This window comes from Argopecten irradians, chromosome 9 (genome assembly GCF_041381155.1).
Source record: "Argopecten irradians isolate NY chromosome 9, Ai_NY, whole genome shotgun sequence".
In the NCBI taxonomy this organism is placed as follows: Eukaryota; Metazoa; Mollusca; class Bivalvia; order Pectinida; family Pectinidae; genus Argopecten; species Argopecten irradians.
In genome coordinates this window covers 7,440,905-7,457,686 of record NC_091142.1, presented here as the reverse complement: position 1 = coordinate 7,457,686, position 16,782 = coordinate 7,440,905, and the positions used below count along the sequence as shown (strand labels likewise).

The window sequence follows — 16,782 nt, the reverse complement described above, 5'->3', positions numbered from 1 at the left end:
ACAACAAAAACAATATATAGAAATGCAAAAAAAAAAAAACTTATTGTTATACCCTCAATTTTGTAGATTAGCAGCGTCTCAAAAGTAACACAACACCTACTGACAAAATGTAACCTAAGCTAAGCCTGTGTTTCCGTTAAATCATTAACAGTTCCCAAAGCGTTTGTGTCTTCGAAAATGAGCACATTCATTGTTTATTTCCTATGCATAGCATAAGCAAAATGTCAGATGGTTACTACAATGTCACTTATATGTCTTTCACTGGTTCTCAATGATAACCATTATTATTGTGCGTGCTTTCTCGCCTCACTGACCTATCCATTGAAGAGACACACGCGAAATCTGGTAGCTGGTACATGCAGTCCGAATCAGAATACTACTCGAGATATCAGTATCCAATTCGTCGAAAGCCAGATCGACGTCTTCGATGTCGATGAGCTCATGTGACACTGCATTACCAGTGTTTTTTTACCTAGCCTTTTATGACCCATCCACGGCCAGAGTTCATATCAGGAACAACAGGTTCAGGGATGTGGGATCTCTTTCAGATTCTAACATATCGTACGTATATGCTGTATCAGACTTCTACGGCATAATGGAAATTACACCAAATGCACATTCTTCCAATGGTGGATTGGTTCTCCTTAGCACATAACTCCATAATTCGTATGAAGAACTATTCACCAATCTTGTTGACCCTCGTGCGACCATAAATGGCACAGGTGATATCATCGAGGTCATTAATGAGGGCATAAATGTTAAATGTTTTTCATTGGTCTGACTTTTCCCCACTCCCTTGAAGGTGCTGGTTGTATCACATCTGGTGTATGCACAAAGAGGACCATTGAAGACTCTCCAGTAGAAAGTTCTCTAAAGTGCTTTCCAGACTTGGCAAAGAGTGAAACTTCACTGCAGACCCTCATTTATGACCTCAAAGAATCCACCTGTGCCACTTATGGTCACTGAGGTTCACAAGAATGAGGAATTGTGCTTCACACGAATTAAGGAGAACCAACTCAACCCCCCGCAGAATGTTGATCTGGTGTCTTTTCCATCATGCCAGGGAAGTCTGGAACATCATATACGATATGTGAATCTAGGTGAAACTAGGTTGGAAAAAGGAAGAGCTCCCACATCCCTGAAGCCGATGTTTTCTGATCTTAACTCTGACCATGGATAGTTGACAAGTTAGAACCACGATGGTAACCCGGTAATGTAATGTCACATCAGGTCACCGAGGTCGAAGACGACACTCTGGCGAAAGCACGCACAACGAAAATGATTACCATTAAGAAATAATGAAAGAAATATGTGACACTGTAGTAACCATCTTATATTTCCTTGCGTTATACACAGGAAATAAACAATGGATGTGCTCATTCTAAAAGACACAATTTGTTTCGAAAAGTGTCATGATATTTACGGAACTTTAATTTGATACCCTATAGCTATTAGTTAGCGTTTTGCTGTAATAATTCATTTTGAGAGGCTACTAGTCTACAAAATTTTCGAATATGAAAATGGATTATTTTGAAGTCCCACTTAGATATTCAGCCAACTTTAAATTCAAATTTGTTAAGATATAAAATCGTCAATAGCCAATGTTATATTCAGGAAATTCCAAGACACCAGGAAAATGTAGTGTTAGCGGTTTGGAAAAAAATAACAATCATATGCCGCATCCGGTGATGTTTTCTAAACCAAATGATGGTATAACAATTCTCTTTTGCATTTCTATATATTTTTGTTGTTGTTGTTTTAACCGATTGATAAGAGGTCAAATAACTGATTGTGAATAATAATTTTGTTGTTGAGAAACAATTTTTGCTGCGTCAAGCCAAATATGAAAAAAATGCTGAAAAATTACTATTTTTGAGCTGAAAATATTATTTTTTTCATTTCCTGCGTTCAAATCACTACATATATTGGATTATTTGGTCCTGATATGTATTTGTTGTTCTATTGTGGTCATTTTGATGCCTCATTTGTCTACTTCAGTTGAAAAATGTCAATGTTTTGACTATTTTTCATTTTTTCAGTGAAATTCGAGATGGTGGCCATCTTGATGACGTCATAACCGGAACTTATACGATGTTAACATTGGTTTTGGTTGTTTTCGTTGCTTACACTGATTGATAAGTGGTCAAAAAACCTATTAGAAATAATAGATTGCTGTTGGGAAACATTTTTGCTGCGTCAAACAAAATATGAAAAATTTGCTGAAAAATCACCATTTTTGAGCTTTAAATCCGATTTTTTTCATTTCCTGCGTAGAAATCACTACATATATTGGGTTTTTTTGTTGTTCTATTGTGGGTATGTATTTGTTGTTCTATTGTGGTCATTTTGATACCTCATTTGTCTACTTCGGTTGAAAAATGTTAATGTTATGACTATTTTTCAATATTTAGTGAAATTCGAGATGGCGGCCATCTTGATGACGTCATAACCGGAAGTTCATCCCAACTTATGCAATGTTAACATTTGGATTTGTGATCAGTGAGTCATAAGGGTTCAGAAAAATATTGGTTCGGAGGTTTGGGGGGGGGGGGTGCATGTGGGACCCTCCTAGCCCATGGCCTAAGGGTAGTGTGCCGCCAGCCGGGCTCGAACCCTCTCCCGCCCTGTTACAATACCAATGTTATTGGGTATCCCCGAAAGCCTTGACCGGTACGAACTAAGCCGCCATGTTATATAATGAAGATACATAGATACCCCTGTAAGTGTGATACGGTCGGCCTATATCAACTAGTGCACTATACTAGGTCACCTGGCCTCAGATTGACAGTCACTGAATGATACAAGGGGATGTCAGACGCAGCATGATAAATTAAAGTTGTAAGGTAAACTAAGAAGCGATCATGTGATCATTTGATACGTACACCGATTTAGGCTCCTGCATACTCAATTCTGTTTTTTTTATACTAATATTGATTCAAATGAAAATCAACACCCCATGTATTAAAAAAACAAGCAAAAACAAACAAACAAACAAAAAGAAAAAAACCCACAAAAAGCAACAAAAACAACATCAATACACAAAATTTATATTGTGGAAAACGTTTGCCCTTTCAGGAGCCTATCACGGGATTATCCTCCCCTAGTATCATTTTGATATACTCATATACTAAAATGGCTTTATCTTTATTTGGCCCAGTTCAAATCTCTCGCAGTCCTAATCTCTCGAGACAAAAAGCACTAATTAAGTCAATACTTAGGTGAGACAAATCTTATCCGCCAATATAATTTGTGCGGAGTCCCATTGTCGTTGGGAGGTATTTTTCATTTCAACAAATTTTATTGCAAATAATATGCAAATGGATTTGGCAGCAGGCAAAGCTTATTTAAGCCATCTCCAAACAAATCCGGTATAGTACAATCATCAACGAAATATTTTAACATTTAACATTACATTATAAATGAATATTATTATTAGTGTACGTATCTCCCCAACCTATCATAGAAGAAAAATCTAAACATGTATATTCTGATATGCATTGCAATAAATATGTGGTATCAATAATAATATATACATGTAAAGCTTATGTTCAAAGACACTAAAAAGTATCAAGATTACATATGGTTGTATGATGAATGGATATTCTCCTGTGCGAGGACAATTATGTAATTGTAATTTATTTTTCAAAATAAAATTTTATTTTGGAATAAAGTCAATATTTATGACACATACCTCACTCATTATTTAACTTAAGTCAAAATGACTTGAGTTTGTTAGTAGAAATTGAAGCATTTGACTAGTCTAAACTTTTGGTGCATTTGGGCAATTTGCATAGAAATCTATGACGGTTGTTATGGTTTGACATGCACTGGTGTGTTACATACATTTCGGTATGTAACTCAATGTATGTGAACAAATACTTCTATTTACATTTCAATAATTAATTTTTCTTTGTTTCATACCAAATCTGGCTTTCTGATTGGCCAATATTTTTTTTTGCATACCACTATGAAAAAAAATCGAGAATGGCGCGAAACCCCGACGTTATCGTGACGTCACAATAGAGATGTTGACGTTGCGTATTGATTCGGGAAAAAGAATCCCTTGAAAAACCATTTTAATGTTACATTTAAACATACTTCATTTTATCAAATAGAGTATAAAATTAATTATAAGTTTTGATCTCACTCTTTTTTTAAATTTTATCGGGTTATGAAAAAAAAATTGTTTGCAAACTTTTATGAGAATCCGCTACGCGGATTCACACAGTTTGCAAACAATTTTTTTCATACCCCAATAAAATTAAAAAATAGTGACATCAATGCTTAAAGTAGATAAAAATATTGGTTAACAAACAAAGATATAAGATTAGTTTTCTAAGACAATACATTGTGTTGATTCACTCTCAGACAATTGTATAAATGTGCTGGGTGTTGGATAACGCTGGTGTCTTTTGTTACTTTTAAAAAGTAACTCACTCGTGTGAAATAAATTCCATATCAAACGTGTCATCTCTATATAAATTAACGTCAGTGTAACAGTCGCCAGCTGACAACAGAGACGTACTAGTTCACTGTATGTGATGGTCAATATTATAAGAATCTATGTAAGGATCACAAATTGTTGTAAAATCCTAGACTTGTCGAGGGTTTCACATTTTGCCATCCTATTCCTTCATATCTATATATAATAGGGTATTTTTTCTCTCAAACCTCGTCGTTTTATTGCAATTTTACAACAACTTGTATGATATCCAGTCATTTTGAAATTAGTTCTGAGAAAATCACGTCTGCAAGTCAATTATCCATATATGAAATTTGCGTGATATTTTCTGACGCAAATCCCGTTGTTTGCATCTTTTATGATAAAATCAGTCTAGTTTCAGGAAAAAAATGTTAAAATTTTACCGACAAAATAGTATTTTTTGACGCAGTTACGACACCAATGTACACCCATAAAAGAGAAAGGTTATGTATTGAACAGCGTATTAAAAGAAGACATAAAAACAAAAAAATAATTATACATTAAATATTTGCGCGTGCATTCTGATCAAAATTGTTCCAATTCATGTTTTGTTATTATCCTACCCACCCATGAGTTTTTATCCCCAGTCTTGGTTTTATTTCACTGTATTCTATTTTCCTGCTTGAACATGTCCACCTATCTGAGGTGAAAACTGCCGTCGACAAATCTGTTTTTCAGTGTTATCTTCTAAAAATACGATAAAACCAGTCTAACTACGATTAAGTAACTTTTGTACTGTACTGGATCGTGGACACAATTGAAGGAACGCCCACTGTCAATCAAACCACCTGGATAATGCGCGTGATTTTGTATTTTGTATAGTTGCACACAATTATGCAGTCAATATTTTGTGTACGCTACGTCATATGCTGCGACATTGAATAGGTACACGTGCAATTGCGAGCACGAGCTAAGCTTTGCTACATATTGCCTGGCGATCGGTCACATAGGCCGAATAGGTTGTAGAGCTGCTAGATAGACTTAAGCACAAAGAACACGAGAAAAACAACTTATCCACTGTAATACTTTTCCAATCGAAACAATTAATTTATGGTCTTTCCATAAGTTACAGAATGTTTGTGAAACAGAATCCTATCGTAAATCATAAAAGCCTGAACAATATGTTTCGTGAATTCGATGGAACCGTTTTACAAGTCTCAACATTTTGATTTCGGGGTATAGGCTACCTGATACTTCAGACAGGGCAATGTTGACAGATATGTTTGATGCAACTTAAATGTAGAAGACGCTCACTCCCACGGACACATGGAACTATTGCCCGTGTGTTTTTCAGGGTCTCCGTAAAGTTAATATATTTAAGCAATTTAAATTGGCCAAATGCAAAATCTCCCCATGTTACAAATTAAAGTTATATGTGCCGTATTTTTCATATTCACGAATGAAGAAGAGCTTTAAATATGTTATTGTTACCAATATTTTGAGAATTGTAGTACTTTCAATGCATATCTTTTATTTTATTAAGAGGTGATTTATTTTTGCCAAAAATCATTACGTTTACATTTATAGTGAAGTGAAACGAGTACATGAAGTCAAATTGTGGTGTACAATTTAATTTCACATTTTTACAATGTTATTAGTAAAGGTAAAGGGATTTCTACAGGTATGTTTTCATCTAAACATACATAAGGCATAAAAACAACGATTGTACAGTACATAATTTATGTTTTGTAACTAACGTTACTAAGAAATCTGAAGCCATTTGAATGAGTTCCACAGCTTAATTTATCAAACCTTATGGTTTTCAATAGAATGTTGAAGAAACAATAACATGTCAAAATATTTGCCCTATTATGACACATAAAACTTTAAGCTGCCACGTGGATTAAGGGAACATCAATGTATCCTCTATCGTAAATGGGCATGAGATTATCACTTTAACGGGCTACGGTGATAGAGCTAGGGTCAAGGTGTCCAACATTCAAACAGTAGTTCTCACCCGTAAATTGCACGTGAAACCAACGTGTCCTCGTTAAACAGCTGTACAAAAATGTTAAATGATGGACACAATAAAATGAGAGGAAAATAAATCAGTATCAAATACAAGATTTAAGGATATGCACAACAATAGTATTTTTGGTTGATCGTAGGTCTGTGGTTTTTCTCCTACTACCTCCAAACTTGACACATCCTGGTATTACTATAGTCGTTAAGAAAACATCACACGAAAGAAAGCTGATCTCTTTATGTCCCAAAATTTGAAAATTATATTTTAAAAATGATAAAGTCTGAATGTTATGTTTTGTTATATCAAATCAATAAATGACAAATCAATAAATGAAAATTCAAAAAGGAATAAAAGTAGAAATTTCGAGCTATGGATAGAATTCTTTGGTCAACACGTTTGGTTTTGGTTTCTGAATATAGATAGCAAACGAAGACTTTATGTTTTCTATATAAATCATTTATTTATTTATTTATTTATTTTTAAAGAAACAAACATTTAATATTTTTTTTTATTTTTGCAGTTGGATATGTTTATTCTTGTTAGGTTAACCCCCACGCACATCCTACCGCCAAAACAAGAGCAAACAACAAAACTAAAATAATAATGAAAATAACAATAATAACAAACAACCTAGAGCTACTCCTTGATGTATGCTTATTCATGGACAAATTTCAGATAAAAACTAAATGAAAGCGAGTCATCTTAACATGAAACAGAAGGAACCACGATGTTCATTACATCACAAAACAAGATAATGCCACACAGAAATACAAGATTGTCCTTTGGTATTGAAAAAAAAACAAAAAAAAACAACAACAACAACAACAAAAAACAAATAATACATGTAATAACAATAATTATTGATTTTATTCAGACTTGGAAGTCTGGTCAAAAGAACTAGTTTCTGTGTTGGTCATAACATATCCCAGACGAGCACATAACTATTTTTTCATGTTTTATTTTTGCAAAAAAATTAAGATAATAGGCTTTTACACTTTTGATGGCGAATGCCACATTCAAAACTCTTCTTGGTAAGTGAGTGTGAACATCACTTTAATATATACTGTAGTGTGTTTTTACAGTACTATTGTTTCACATAAAGTGTCTGTCTCTCCAATAGTGATCTTGGTAAGAGCAATGAATGATTGAAAATATTTGTTCTAACATGACATATAAAGCACGTATTATGTAACGGATGATCTCGGATTAAGGTATGAAGTCAAAGTGTTTAATATAGTGATATAATAGGGTAGAAATCACGCGATCTCCATCAGTGGAGACATCAGTGTACTTACAGTGTACCGCGCACTTTGTATTGACACTTCCAGGCTGTCACTCGACGCTCTGGATCAAGGGTAGGTCATGGTACGGCTATATAATGGACCACACTCCGGCTCTGTGACGTATTGTTCTGGGACCCCGGAGACCCACATTACCAAACACCATCGCTTCATTAGACATCATAATGGAACTCCGAAGTATTGCCGTTTTCTGTATTTTTTCCATTACATTGGTAACGTCGGTACCCATTGAAAAAATTTATCTGGAGGAGTTGTCAACCATTTATCTTCCCAATAACTACATCGACGGCGTCGTCAACTCCCAGTCGGCAACAGTACATTTACGTTATAGGTAAGTTTGAAATCTCGAACTACCAACGGTAATTGTCGGCCAACAGTTTGTTGTTGGCTAATTGTCAACCTTTGTTGTGACTTACATTGTCAACCAGTTTGTTGTTGCTACATTGTCAACCAGTTTGTTGTTGGCTTACATTGTCAGTTTTTGTTGGCTTACATTGTCAACCAGTGTCGTTGGCTTACGTCAACCAGTTTGTTGTTTGCTTACATTGTAACCAGTTTGTTGTTTGCTTACATTGTCAACCAGTTTGTTGTTTGCTTACAGTCACCAGCCTACATTGTCAACCAGTTATTGTCACATTGTCAACCAGTTTTTGTTGGCTTACATTGTCAACTACATTGTCGTTGTTGTTACATTGTCAACCAGTTTTTGTTGACTCGGTCTTGTTGTTGACTTACATTGTCAACCAGTTTGTGTTGGCAACATTGTCAACCAGTTTGTTGTCGGTTTGTTGTTGCTTACATTGTCAACCAGTTTGTTGTTGACTTACATTGTCAACCAGTTAATTGTTACATGTTGTTTTGTCGGCCTACGTCATGAATCAGTTTGTTGTCAATAGGTTTATACTCTCAGTCAATTAACGTCGTACGTCGTCAACTAATTTGTCGACCCCGTTAAATGTTAAAAGTGTTTAGTTACATACCGACAATTATAGATAGATAGTAATCTTCCAAGGGCGATCAACATTGTCGTTTATTTAGTCTCAATTCCGTTCATGGTAAGCATTGATTTTTTTCTTTGTATTTTCCTTGAGCTAAATGACTTGTGTTTAACCTCTTTCTTATGTGACCTCCTGTATAAATAATTGTATATTTATCAATTATTTTGCATTTATTATGGCCGTTGGGTTGAAAATAATTCGGAAATAATTCTGAAAAAACCCCCACGAGTGACACTAAGTACAACACTGGAAAAAATTACAAATATACTCTCTTTTTTATAGGATTGGTAACACGCTTAATGTTTGTGTGCCTTATAATAAGTATTCAATGTCAATAAATATTTGAGCTTGGTACGCTGATTAGGGTTTGTTATCTTAAGCTCTCCAAGATATAAAAGAATAATTTAATTGCTGATGTGTTAATTGGAAGTTAAATGTAAACCAAAACAAAGTAAAAGGTGTTTCAGAAGGGGAAAATATAACCTCTAAGGCTATACTTGTCTCGTACAATGAAAACAAAACCGGAGCGGTTTTCAAACTAAACTTGTCTCGTACAATGAAAACAAAACCGGAGCGGTTTTCAAACTAAACGTTTACTAAATATTTGGCTTTTCCTTTCTCTTGATTTGCTTGTAGAGTAACGATTGATTATATAACGGTATCAGGTAAAACAAAAATTACCGTAAAAACATTTTCACAAAATAGCGGCTGATGATAGTTTTCGAAATTTTGCGTGTAAATCAAACTTATGAATCATCACGGAATGTCTTCAGCTAGGGAAACCCGAAGTTAGGTGGCATTGAAAGTCAGCTAGTTTACAATATTTCAGCTTTTGTTTTATATGTTAGATGTGCTTTTTTAGGTGGCAATCTTCTACATGCGTATTACGTCCACGACCTGGCGAATCCAGTTTTGATCATGAAGACGCGAATTAATGACGTAGAACTCACAGACGTAGAATTTTGTGGCGAACATTTGCTCGTGCCGATGGACAACCTCAAAGACAAGGAGAACGGAATGGTGAAAGTTTATAGAAGATATGACACAGGAAAACAAACGCTGGATCTGGTTCACACAATTACAGGTACCTTTTTGTTAATTTTGATATTATTACAGAATAATTTTGATTAACAGATTACAATGTGAATCTTCTAAAATTTGCTGACGCGATTTTACACTAATTTCAATACGTTAAGTAAAATGATATTACGAAAAAAGTACTATTAAATTATAAAAAGGATTTTCGAAGAATACATAGACAGTGATGTTCTTGCACCATGCTACTATTTGGGTTGAAATTTAATTTAAAGTGAGACGAGAGATAATTAATAAAACACATAAATATTCGAAAATGATTTTTTCTTTTCTATATCAAAATTTCCAATTTCCAATAAAAATACTGAACCTTGTTTGCTGCATATCAAACATTTTAAGATTTCGGAAATGTTAAAAAAACAAGAACAAACATATGAGAAATGGATACAGTTTCTATATACACATACTGTATAGTTGTAAAATTTTGCGGGTGTAAAAATTAGCGATTTACTGTTTGTAATTCTTCGCGGGGAATTATTTTCGCAGATCGTCTTTGTAGAACTTGAAGGGGTCATTCACAAGATAGAGTTAAACACGTAAAACAATGTTTTTTGGAAAAAAAAAACATTCGCAAGGTAATAAGTTGCGAGATTATAGGTGAATTCACGAATTTAATGAACATTAAACCCTCGCAAATATTAGCAACTAAACTGTATAACAATTTCACTACAGTTGGATCCTTACCGGATATGATCCTGCCCACTTCCGACTGTCAGACCATTGTGGTTGCCGTGGAGGCCGAGGCGTATAACAATGGCACCCACTTTGTCGATCCAGAGGGCGCTATCGGGATCATTAACTTCCAACCTCTTCAGGGCGCCGAGAGTGACTTCCGGTACACAAGGCTTGACTTCAAAAAGTATAATACGCAGTAAGTTAATAAAACTTAATAATTGAAGATATTTTTAGATAAAAGTGTTGTATTTCAGAAGATTAAGATACTAAAGGACAACTACCTTTCCGACGCAAATATTACAAAATTTCAACAATTGTGATATAATAATAGAATTGATTTTGATGGTATAAGCTGAGGTCACAGCATCAAACAAAAGCAAAATTTCCTGAATTTTCTATGTTAACACTGAACATTCATTACGCTCTTTTACCGTCGGGCGCAGTGATAGACAACTGCCGCGCAGAAATTAGGACGCTGTAGATTAACAGAAAATTTGTTTGTTAGGAATGTATAAAGTCGTAGTCAAAAAATTGTCAAAGAGACTTCAATGATTATGTTTAAATTTCATTTGAATATAATTTTGTTTGTTGAATGCTTTCATCGCGGCCGAGGTAACAAAATATTAGAGTGCGTCATACAATTATGATGTTTGTTTAAGTTGTGATATTGGAATGCTTGGAACATTAGATGTTTCTTTCTTCTACCTAGATTGTTTTGTTATGCTTATTGCTAATTCAAACGAAAATTCAAAAATCATTGATGGCCTTCTTTATAATTGTATTATATATTATAGTTGGCAGGACCTAGTATCTCGTGGAGCCAGATTTGTATACAGAGAGAACAACAATTCTTTCTCTAACGATGTAGAACCAGAATTCATCACCTTCAGTCGGGACGAAAAAATAGCCTACGTAGGATTACAGGTAAGTAAGAAAAACAAAAAAGAAAATACAATCAATCTATCACAGAGTTTATAGAGCGAAAAGCGCGAGAATAAAATTACCACTAAAATATGTACATAGATATGTACATATATAATTCTATGTACATATATATGTAAATTTAATGTTAACCACATATATTTCGATTTGTTTACAATAAGAGTAGGTCAGTCTGATAAAAAGTTCCATAAATTTGTACAAAACACACAAGCCGCATCTATGACGACACAAATGACACAGATTAAAAAAATCGTTGACAATTGATATTGATAAATGCATTTCTTATAAAGGAAAATAACGCCATTGCGGAAGTGGACATCATCAACGAGGAAATTCTTGCTATCCACCCACTTGGTTACAAGAACTGGACTCAATTCAAGTTTGATGCTAGCGACAAAGATCACGGTAAAATATCTTTTCTATGTTCCAAGATAAATATCAAATTATTTTTAGGACAGGAAATAATAAAAATATGATCGTGTTTTCGTTTTTTCTGACTGATATCTGATATTGTGAATTTTCCGATGTAAAATCATTCTTAAAATCACTTAAGATTGAGATTTTCATTTGAACTTGTTCTTTTGTAACATGGTATTTGATCGGCAGAGAATAGGTGCGTAATGTTTTTATGAAGACATACCTCATCACCAAAAGTTCTTTTTAAAAATGTTGGTAGAAGATTAAATTATAAGTATTAAGCTTTATATATTTTCACATCGATACTACAGATTGATATCCTAGCACATCCAAGCTGTTTGATTTTTGTAGCTATAAACATGCAGTCATGGCCCGTCATGGGGATGTACCTCTGTGATTCTATAAAGAGGATCACTGTTGGTGAAAAGTCTTACCTTCTGACGGCCAACGAGGGGGACCTCAAGGACTACTCTGCTATCCCCGGGGCTGGGGGATTTAACGAGGCATCACGTGTGTCCAGTCTTAACATTGCTGGTTAGTTTGACATCTCGTTGTATGCTGTTAATAAATTGTGAATAAAAACAAATTATTACGCATAAAATTGTGTTTAGCCGACAAAATACCATGACATCTTTAAAAAAGTATAGTATAAGTTCACTTATTAGACAAAAGACACCAATAGTCTATAATGCAGAAACAGCAAAATACTTATATGGTAATATTGTATACTTTACAAAAGACTGTTACGAGATAAACACCATCAGTAAAGATATGATGAAAATTTTTGCCTCGCATGTATTTTAACAGTAAATAACATAGCATTTCCCAAATGATGGCATATGTAACTCTTTACCCTAACCTTTACGTTTTGACAACTGTTACACACTTTGCTTTGTTAGATTCCTCTGATATAGCCAAATGGGCGTCTCTGAATGGCTTCAGTGGAACTCTACAAAATAAACAGAATCTCGGTGAGTTGTACAAAGTAGTTTTTGTATTATGACTATAATTGCAAATAAACAAGAGCATTTGTTTGCGTACAACTACAAATGTAATATTTAAATATTCTTGCCAACATTCTAGCTTAGCTCTTTCCAATCCATAAAAGCAGTTTCCAAGCCTACATTGATGACGAGAAACGATAAGATCATGCATTATCGATACTAGGGGTTCCGATCACTTACGACAGTTCAAGGACGGAGAGATCGTAAGTGGTCGGACCCCCTGAAGTGTCGAGAATGAGGCCATGATGAGTTTTACATGTATGGTGCTCTTAAAGATGCCTAAAAGTAACTCTTCCTTTTATAAAAGCATCTCGAGTTTGTCCATGGAATTTGCCTTTTCATAACCAAACATCATTTAATCATAAATGCTTATATCTTTTGCCATACTGTACAACCTATTGAGATGTCAATATAACAATATTACCAAAGTGTCACTTTTTGATTGACAGGGCGTTTGCAGGTCAGTAATTTGGAGGGTAAAGTAGGGGATGAGTATGAAACACTTTACGCATTTGGAGGAAGAGGCATGTCCATATTTGATCTAACGACTCACGATATAGTTTATGATACCGGAAGTGACGTCGAGGAACAAATCGCAAAGCAACATCCGATGATGTTTAATGCTGACGGAAAAAAGAACAATGACGTAGTCTCATCAACAATGGATTCACGATCTGATAACAAAGTATGGATTATATACTAATTAAATCTTTAAAGTAGAATTTAAAAAAAATGCTACGTAAAGTATATCGGTCTACTCCTGATTGCTACGTCATCAGTTTTTGTGATGACAGGTGACGTCAAACTACAAACCTGTTCACAGATAAAACACTACTTTTCACATATGATATATTATATTCCATTCTGGCATAATACAAAGTAACCTCATCTACGTGTAGGTATTCCATTGTGTTATTATTTTTGAGTGAAATTCGTCGCGTCGTTTTCTCTGAAATGTATGACGTTACGCTCGCAAACAAATGATGTTGCAATCAATACCTACCCACAAGGACAGATAACTCTATAATATACAAATACAGAATGCAATCAAAATACATAATATTTTAAATGGGAAAGCATTGCACCAACCTATAAATTTTGATAAATAATAACAGAACAATTAAGTACTATAAATAGGAAATAGTAGCATTGCCTAATAAGCTGTTTTTAGTCTGCTTTGTAAGTATATTGTATGTATTTCAAACTAGATTCACTTCTGGTAATACATTGAAACTTCAAATGTTTTAACAGGGACCGGAAGTAGAGGGTTTAGAAGCCGCGCAGATTGGAGACACAACGGTCGTATTCCTCGGGATTGAACGACCAGGGCTCATAGCAGTGTACACAATAACTGATGACGTCACTAATTTGAAATTTGAAAGTTTATGGACCGGTATTCCAAGGACCGATGCAACCTTCAGTGATCTGTACAACACACGTTCCATTAGCGCTGTAGACCCAGAGGATCTCAGGCAAGTGTGGAAATACTAAACAATGCTTCAAAATAATCTTGTATTACATTTGGGCTTTCATTATAAGGCCAAAAAAATAATTGTCTGTTTAGGATTACATTGGCAAAAAAAATAATAATAATAAAATAGGGTCGGTAGGTCGGGAGTTTTTTAGTGTCTTTCACTCTAAAATAATGGCCGGAACCAGAGTCTGAAATCAAAATTCCGACTTCTATTTTTTTCGTAGAATAGAGGGAAAAAATAAGGGTCGGTCGGGTAACCCTAGACGGACATATCTTTTTGGCCCAAGATAAAATATACGATACCACGTATTAGTAAAAACATAATCAGTTTTTATAAGCAAACTCTACGTATAAAGAAATTATGGTAAAAATCAGATAAAAGAAGGATTGGCCTATCAGATGCTCAGCTCTCCCCCGCCTAATTAATTTAAGTTATTAAAATGAATTTCTTTAAAATGACGTTAGCGCGGGATATTATCTTTTGACGTCATTCCATCACCAATATAAACAATACATTTTATATGTAGTCACTCACAAACGTTATCAGATATCAGGTGGTACATGAATTAGTCACATTTGAAATTTAAGTTATTTTGACCCTGTTTTGACCCGCCCCTCTGGTCCCCCAGGGGGTCAGCGAGGACTCATATGGATATTAAACTTCTATATTTCAGGATAATAAAATGTTTTTCTCATTCGTTTTACCATTTTAAGACAACAACTGTAGTGCATCCGTGTAATATTTATTTCACATTTTCTAGGTATATATCCCCTGTGGACAGTCCTAACGGTAAACCGCTACTGCTGGTTACTGGGACGGTTAGTGGTACGGTGTCCTTGCTGGAAATTAGGGGAATCAACAGTGACGGGAGCCGTGTCTTACAACACATCGACAAACCGGCGTTCGGCTGAATATCGACAGTAATGGAGGTCGATAACTAATCAATCACCCGATATATTATTTATAGTGACCCAATATGGAAAAAATATTGAGTCTAAAAAAATTATCGGAATTTGGTATTGGATAAGGGCGGATTAGTATTGATATTGAAGTGAAAAGATAAATTCTGTCTGCCAATGTTAAAATTTATGCATTTTGTCGATCATCAATTTTGTCATTTAAAGATGCTCCACCGCTGACAAATGGTATTTTTTCACTATCAAAAACAGGAGCAGACGATTTAGTATTTTTCTTCAATTACAAAAGTTACCTACTTTACACCATTGGAATGTTAAAGCTTCTAATTTTACTTCAAGTTAGAATTACAAAAAACAATTAATTGCATCCCGAAAAAAATCCGTGGCACTATATCCTGTATGGACTGAAGTACTGATTGCGCATGCATATGCAACAAAGGCAAAATAAATTATTTCATATTATTTTTTGTGTTAATTAGACATATATATACACGATTAAACACCAATTATTGTTCAAGTGATGAATATCATTTATGCTCTGTCGGAGATGGAGCATCTTTAACTTACAAAAGCAATATTCTGTTTTTATGTAGTTATTTATTCCATATTTGTTTTTGTTTTGAAAAAGTTGTATTATATTGAATATCTGTCATTGTATCACCACTGTACAATTATGGAAATGATTTTTACACACGTTTTATATTGATTTGTTTTAAAAATAAAAAGACATTTGTACGTAATTTTTTGTCGTGTAATTTGTATCTTATTTTTCTTTTTGATACAAGGGAATGTACATGAATCATTTCAGATTAAAAATTGCTATAAAAACTAATTCATAATAAAACAAAATAAAACAAAATAAATAAAAAAGCGCGAAGGAGACTCACTGACTAATTTTAAGATGGATCACTTCTAATGCAGAGATAATAATACCGGTATAAGAATGCACAACACATATGAAGTGTACTTTATATCTAGTAATCAACCGATGATTTATATAGGAATAACACCTCTACAGCTTCATGAGAAAACTGGTTCCAAATAGATTGCATCATTGGCGATTTTCCCTCCCCGAGGCAGTTTTATGAGCTTGTTTAAATGACCATAATCCAGAAGAATTCCCCCAAACTTAACATTATCCAAAGGAAAGCATTACACACGTGAAGAAAAATATGTTATTGAATCTGTCTTAAATGTTTTACTATAAAAACTGATTTAAGTTTAATGTTGATTTCCGTGCTCCATTTTGCATCCCCGCAAACATGTTTCACTTTTTGTATGTTGTTTGGGTTGTATAGGTTGTGAGCGGTAGGATAAATAATTCTGAAAAAGAGACATTGATCTCTTTTTTCAAAATTATTTCAAACCAATGATCAAATTAAAAATAATACATTAACAGTTGATTACTTAAACTTTATACATTTTGGATTCACAAACAAGATAGGGAACATAAGAATACTTGTTTTATTTTCAAAGAATGCCTGATAAAAATACATGATATACATTAAA

At 34.2% G+C, this 16,782-nt stretch overlaps 1 protein-coding gene across 1 annotated transcript; it reads left to right on the top strand.

The window, feature by feature from the left end:
* Positions 1 to 9,610: 9,610 nt before the first annotated feature.
* LOC138331282 (mesenchyme-specific cell surface glycoprotein-like) lies at positions 9,611 to 15,955 on the top strand. Its single transcript, XM_069278804.1, has 9 exons — positions 9,611 to 9,832; positions 10,516 to 10,714; positions 11,313 to 11,442; positions 11,751 to 11,865; positions 12,229 to 12,411; positions 12,777 to 12,848; positions 13,331 to 13,566; positions 14,133 to 14,353; positions 15,117 to 15,955. The coding sequence occupies exons 1-9, from the start codon at positions 9,667 to 9,669 to the stop codon at positions 15,265 to 15,267; spliced, it is 1,473 nt and encodes a 490-aa protein (XP_069134905.1). The 5' UTR covers positions 9,611 to 9,666; the 3' UTR covers positions 15,268 to 15,955.
* Positions 15,956 to 16,782: the final 827 nt, after the last annotated feature.

What these genes read in the sequence shown, in the direction of transcription:
- LOC138331282 (XM_069278804.1), top strand. Translation starts at nt 9,667, where the DNA reads ATGAAGACGCGAATTAATGACGTAGAACTCACAGACGTAGAATTTTGT. An exon ending in TCTGGTTCACACAATTACAG is followed by an intron (nt 9,833 to 10,515) that starts GTACCTTTTTGT and finishes ATTTCACTACAG; the next exon opens with TTGGATCCTTACCGGATATG. An exon ending in TAGCCTACGTAGGATTACAG is followed by an intron (nt 11,443 to 11,750) that starts GTAAGTAAGAAA and finishes TTTCTTATAAAG; the next exon opens with GAAAATAACGCCATTGCGGA.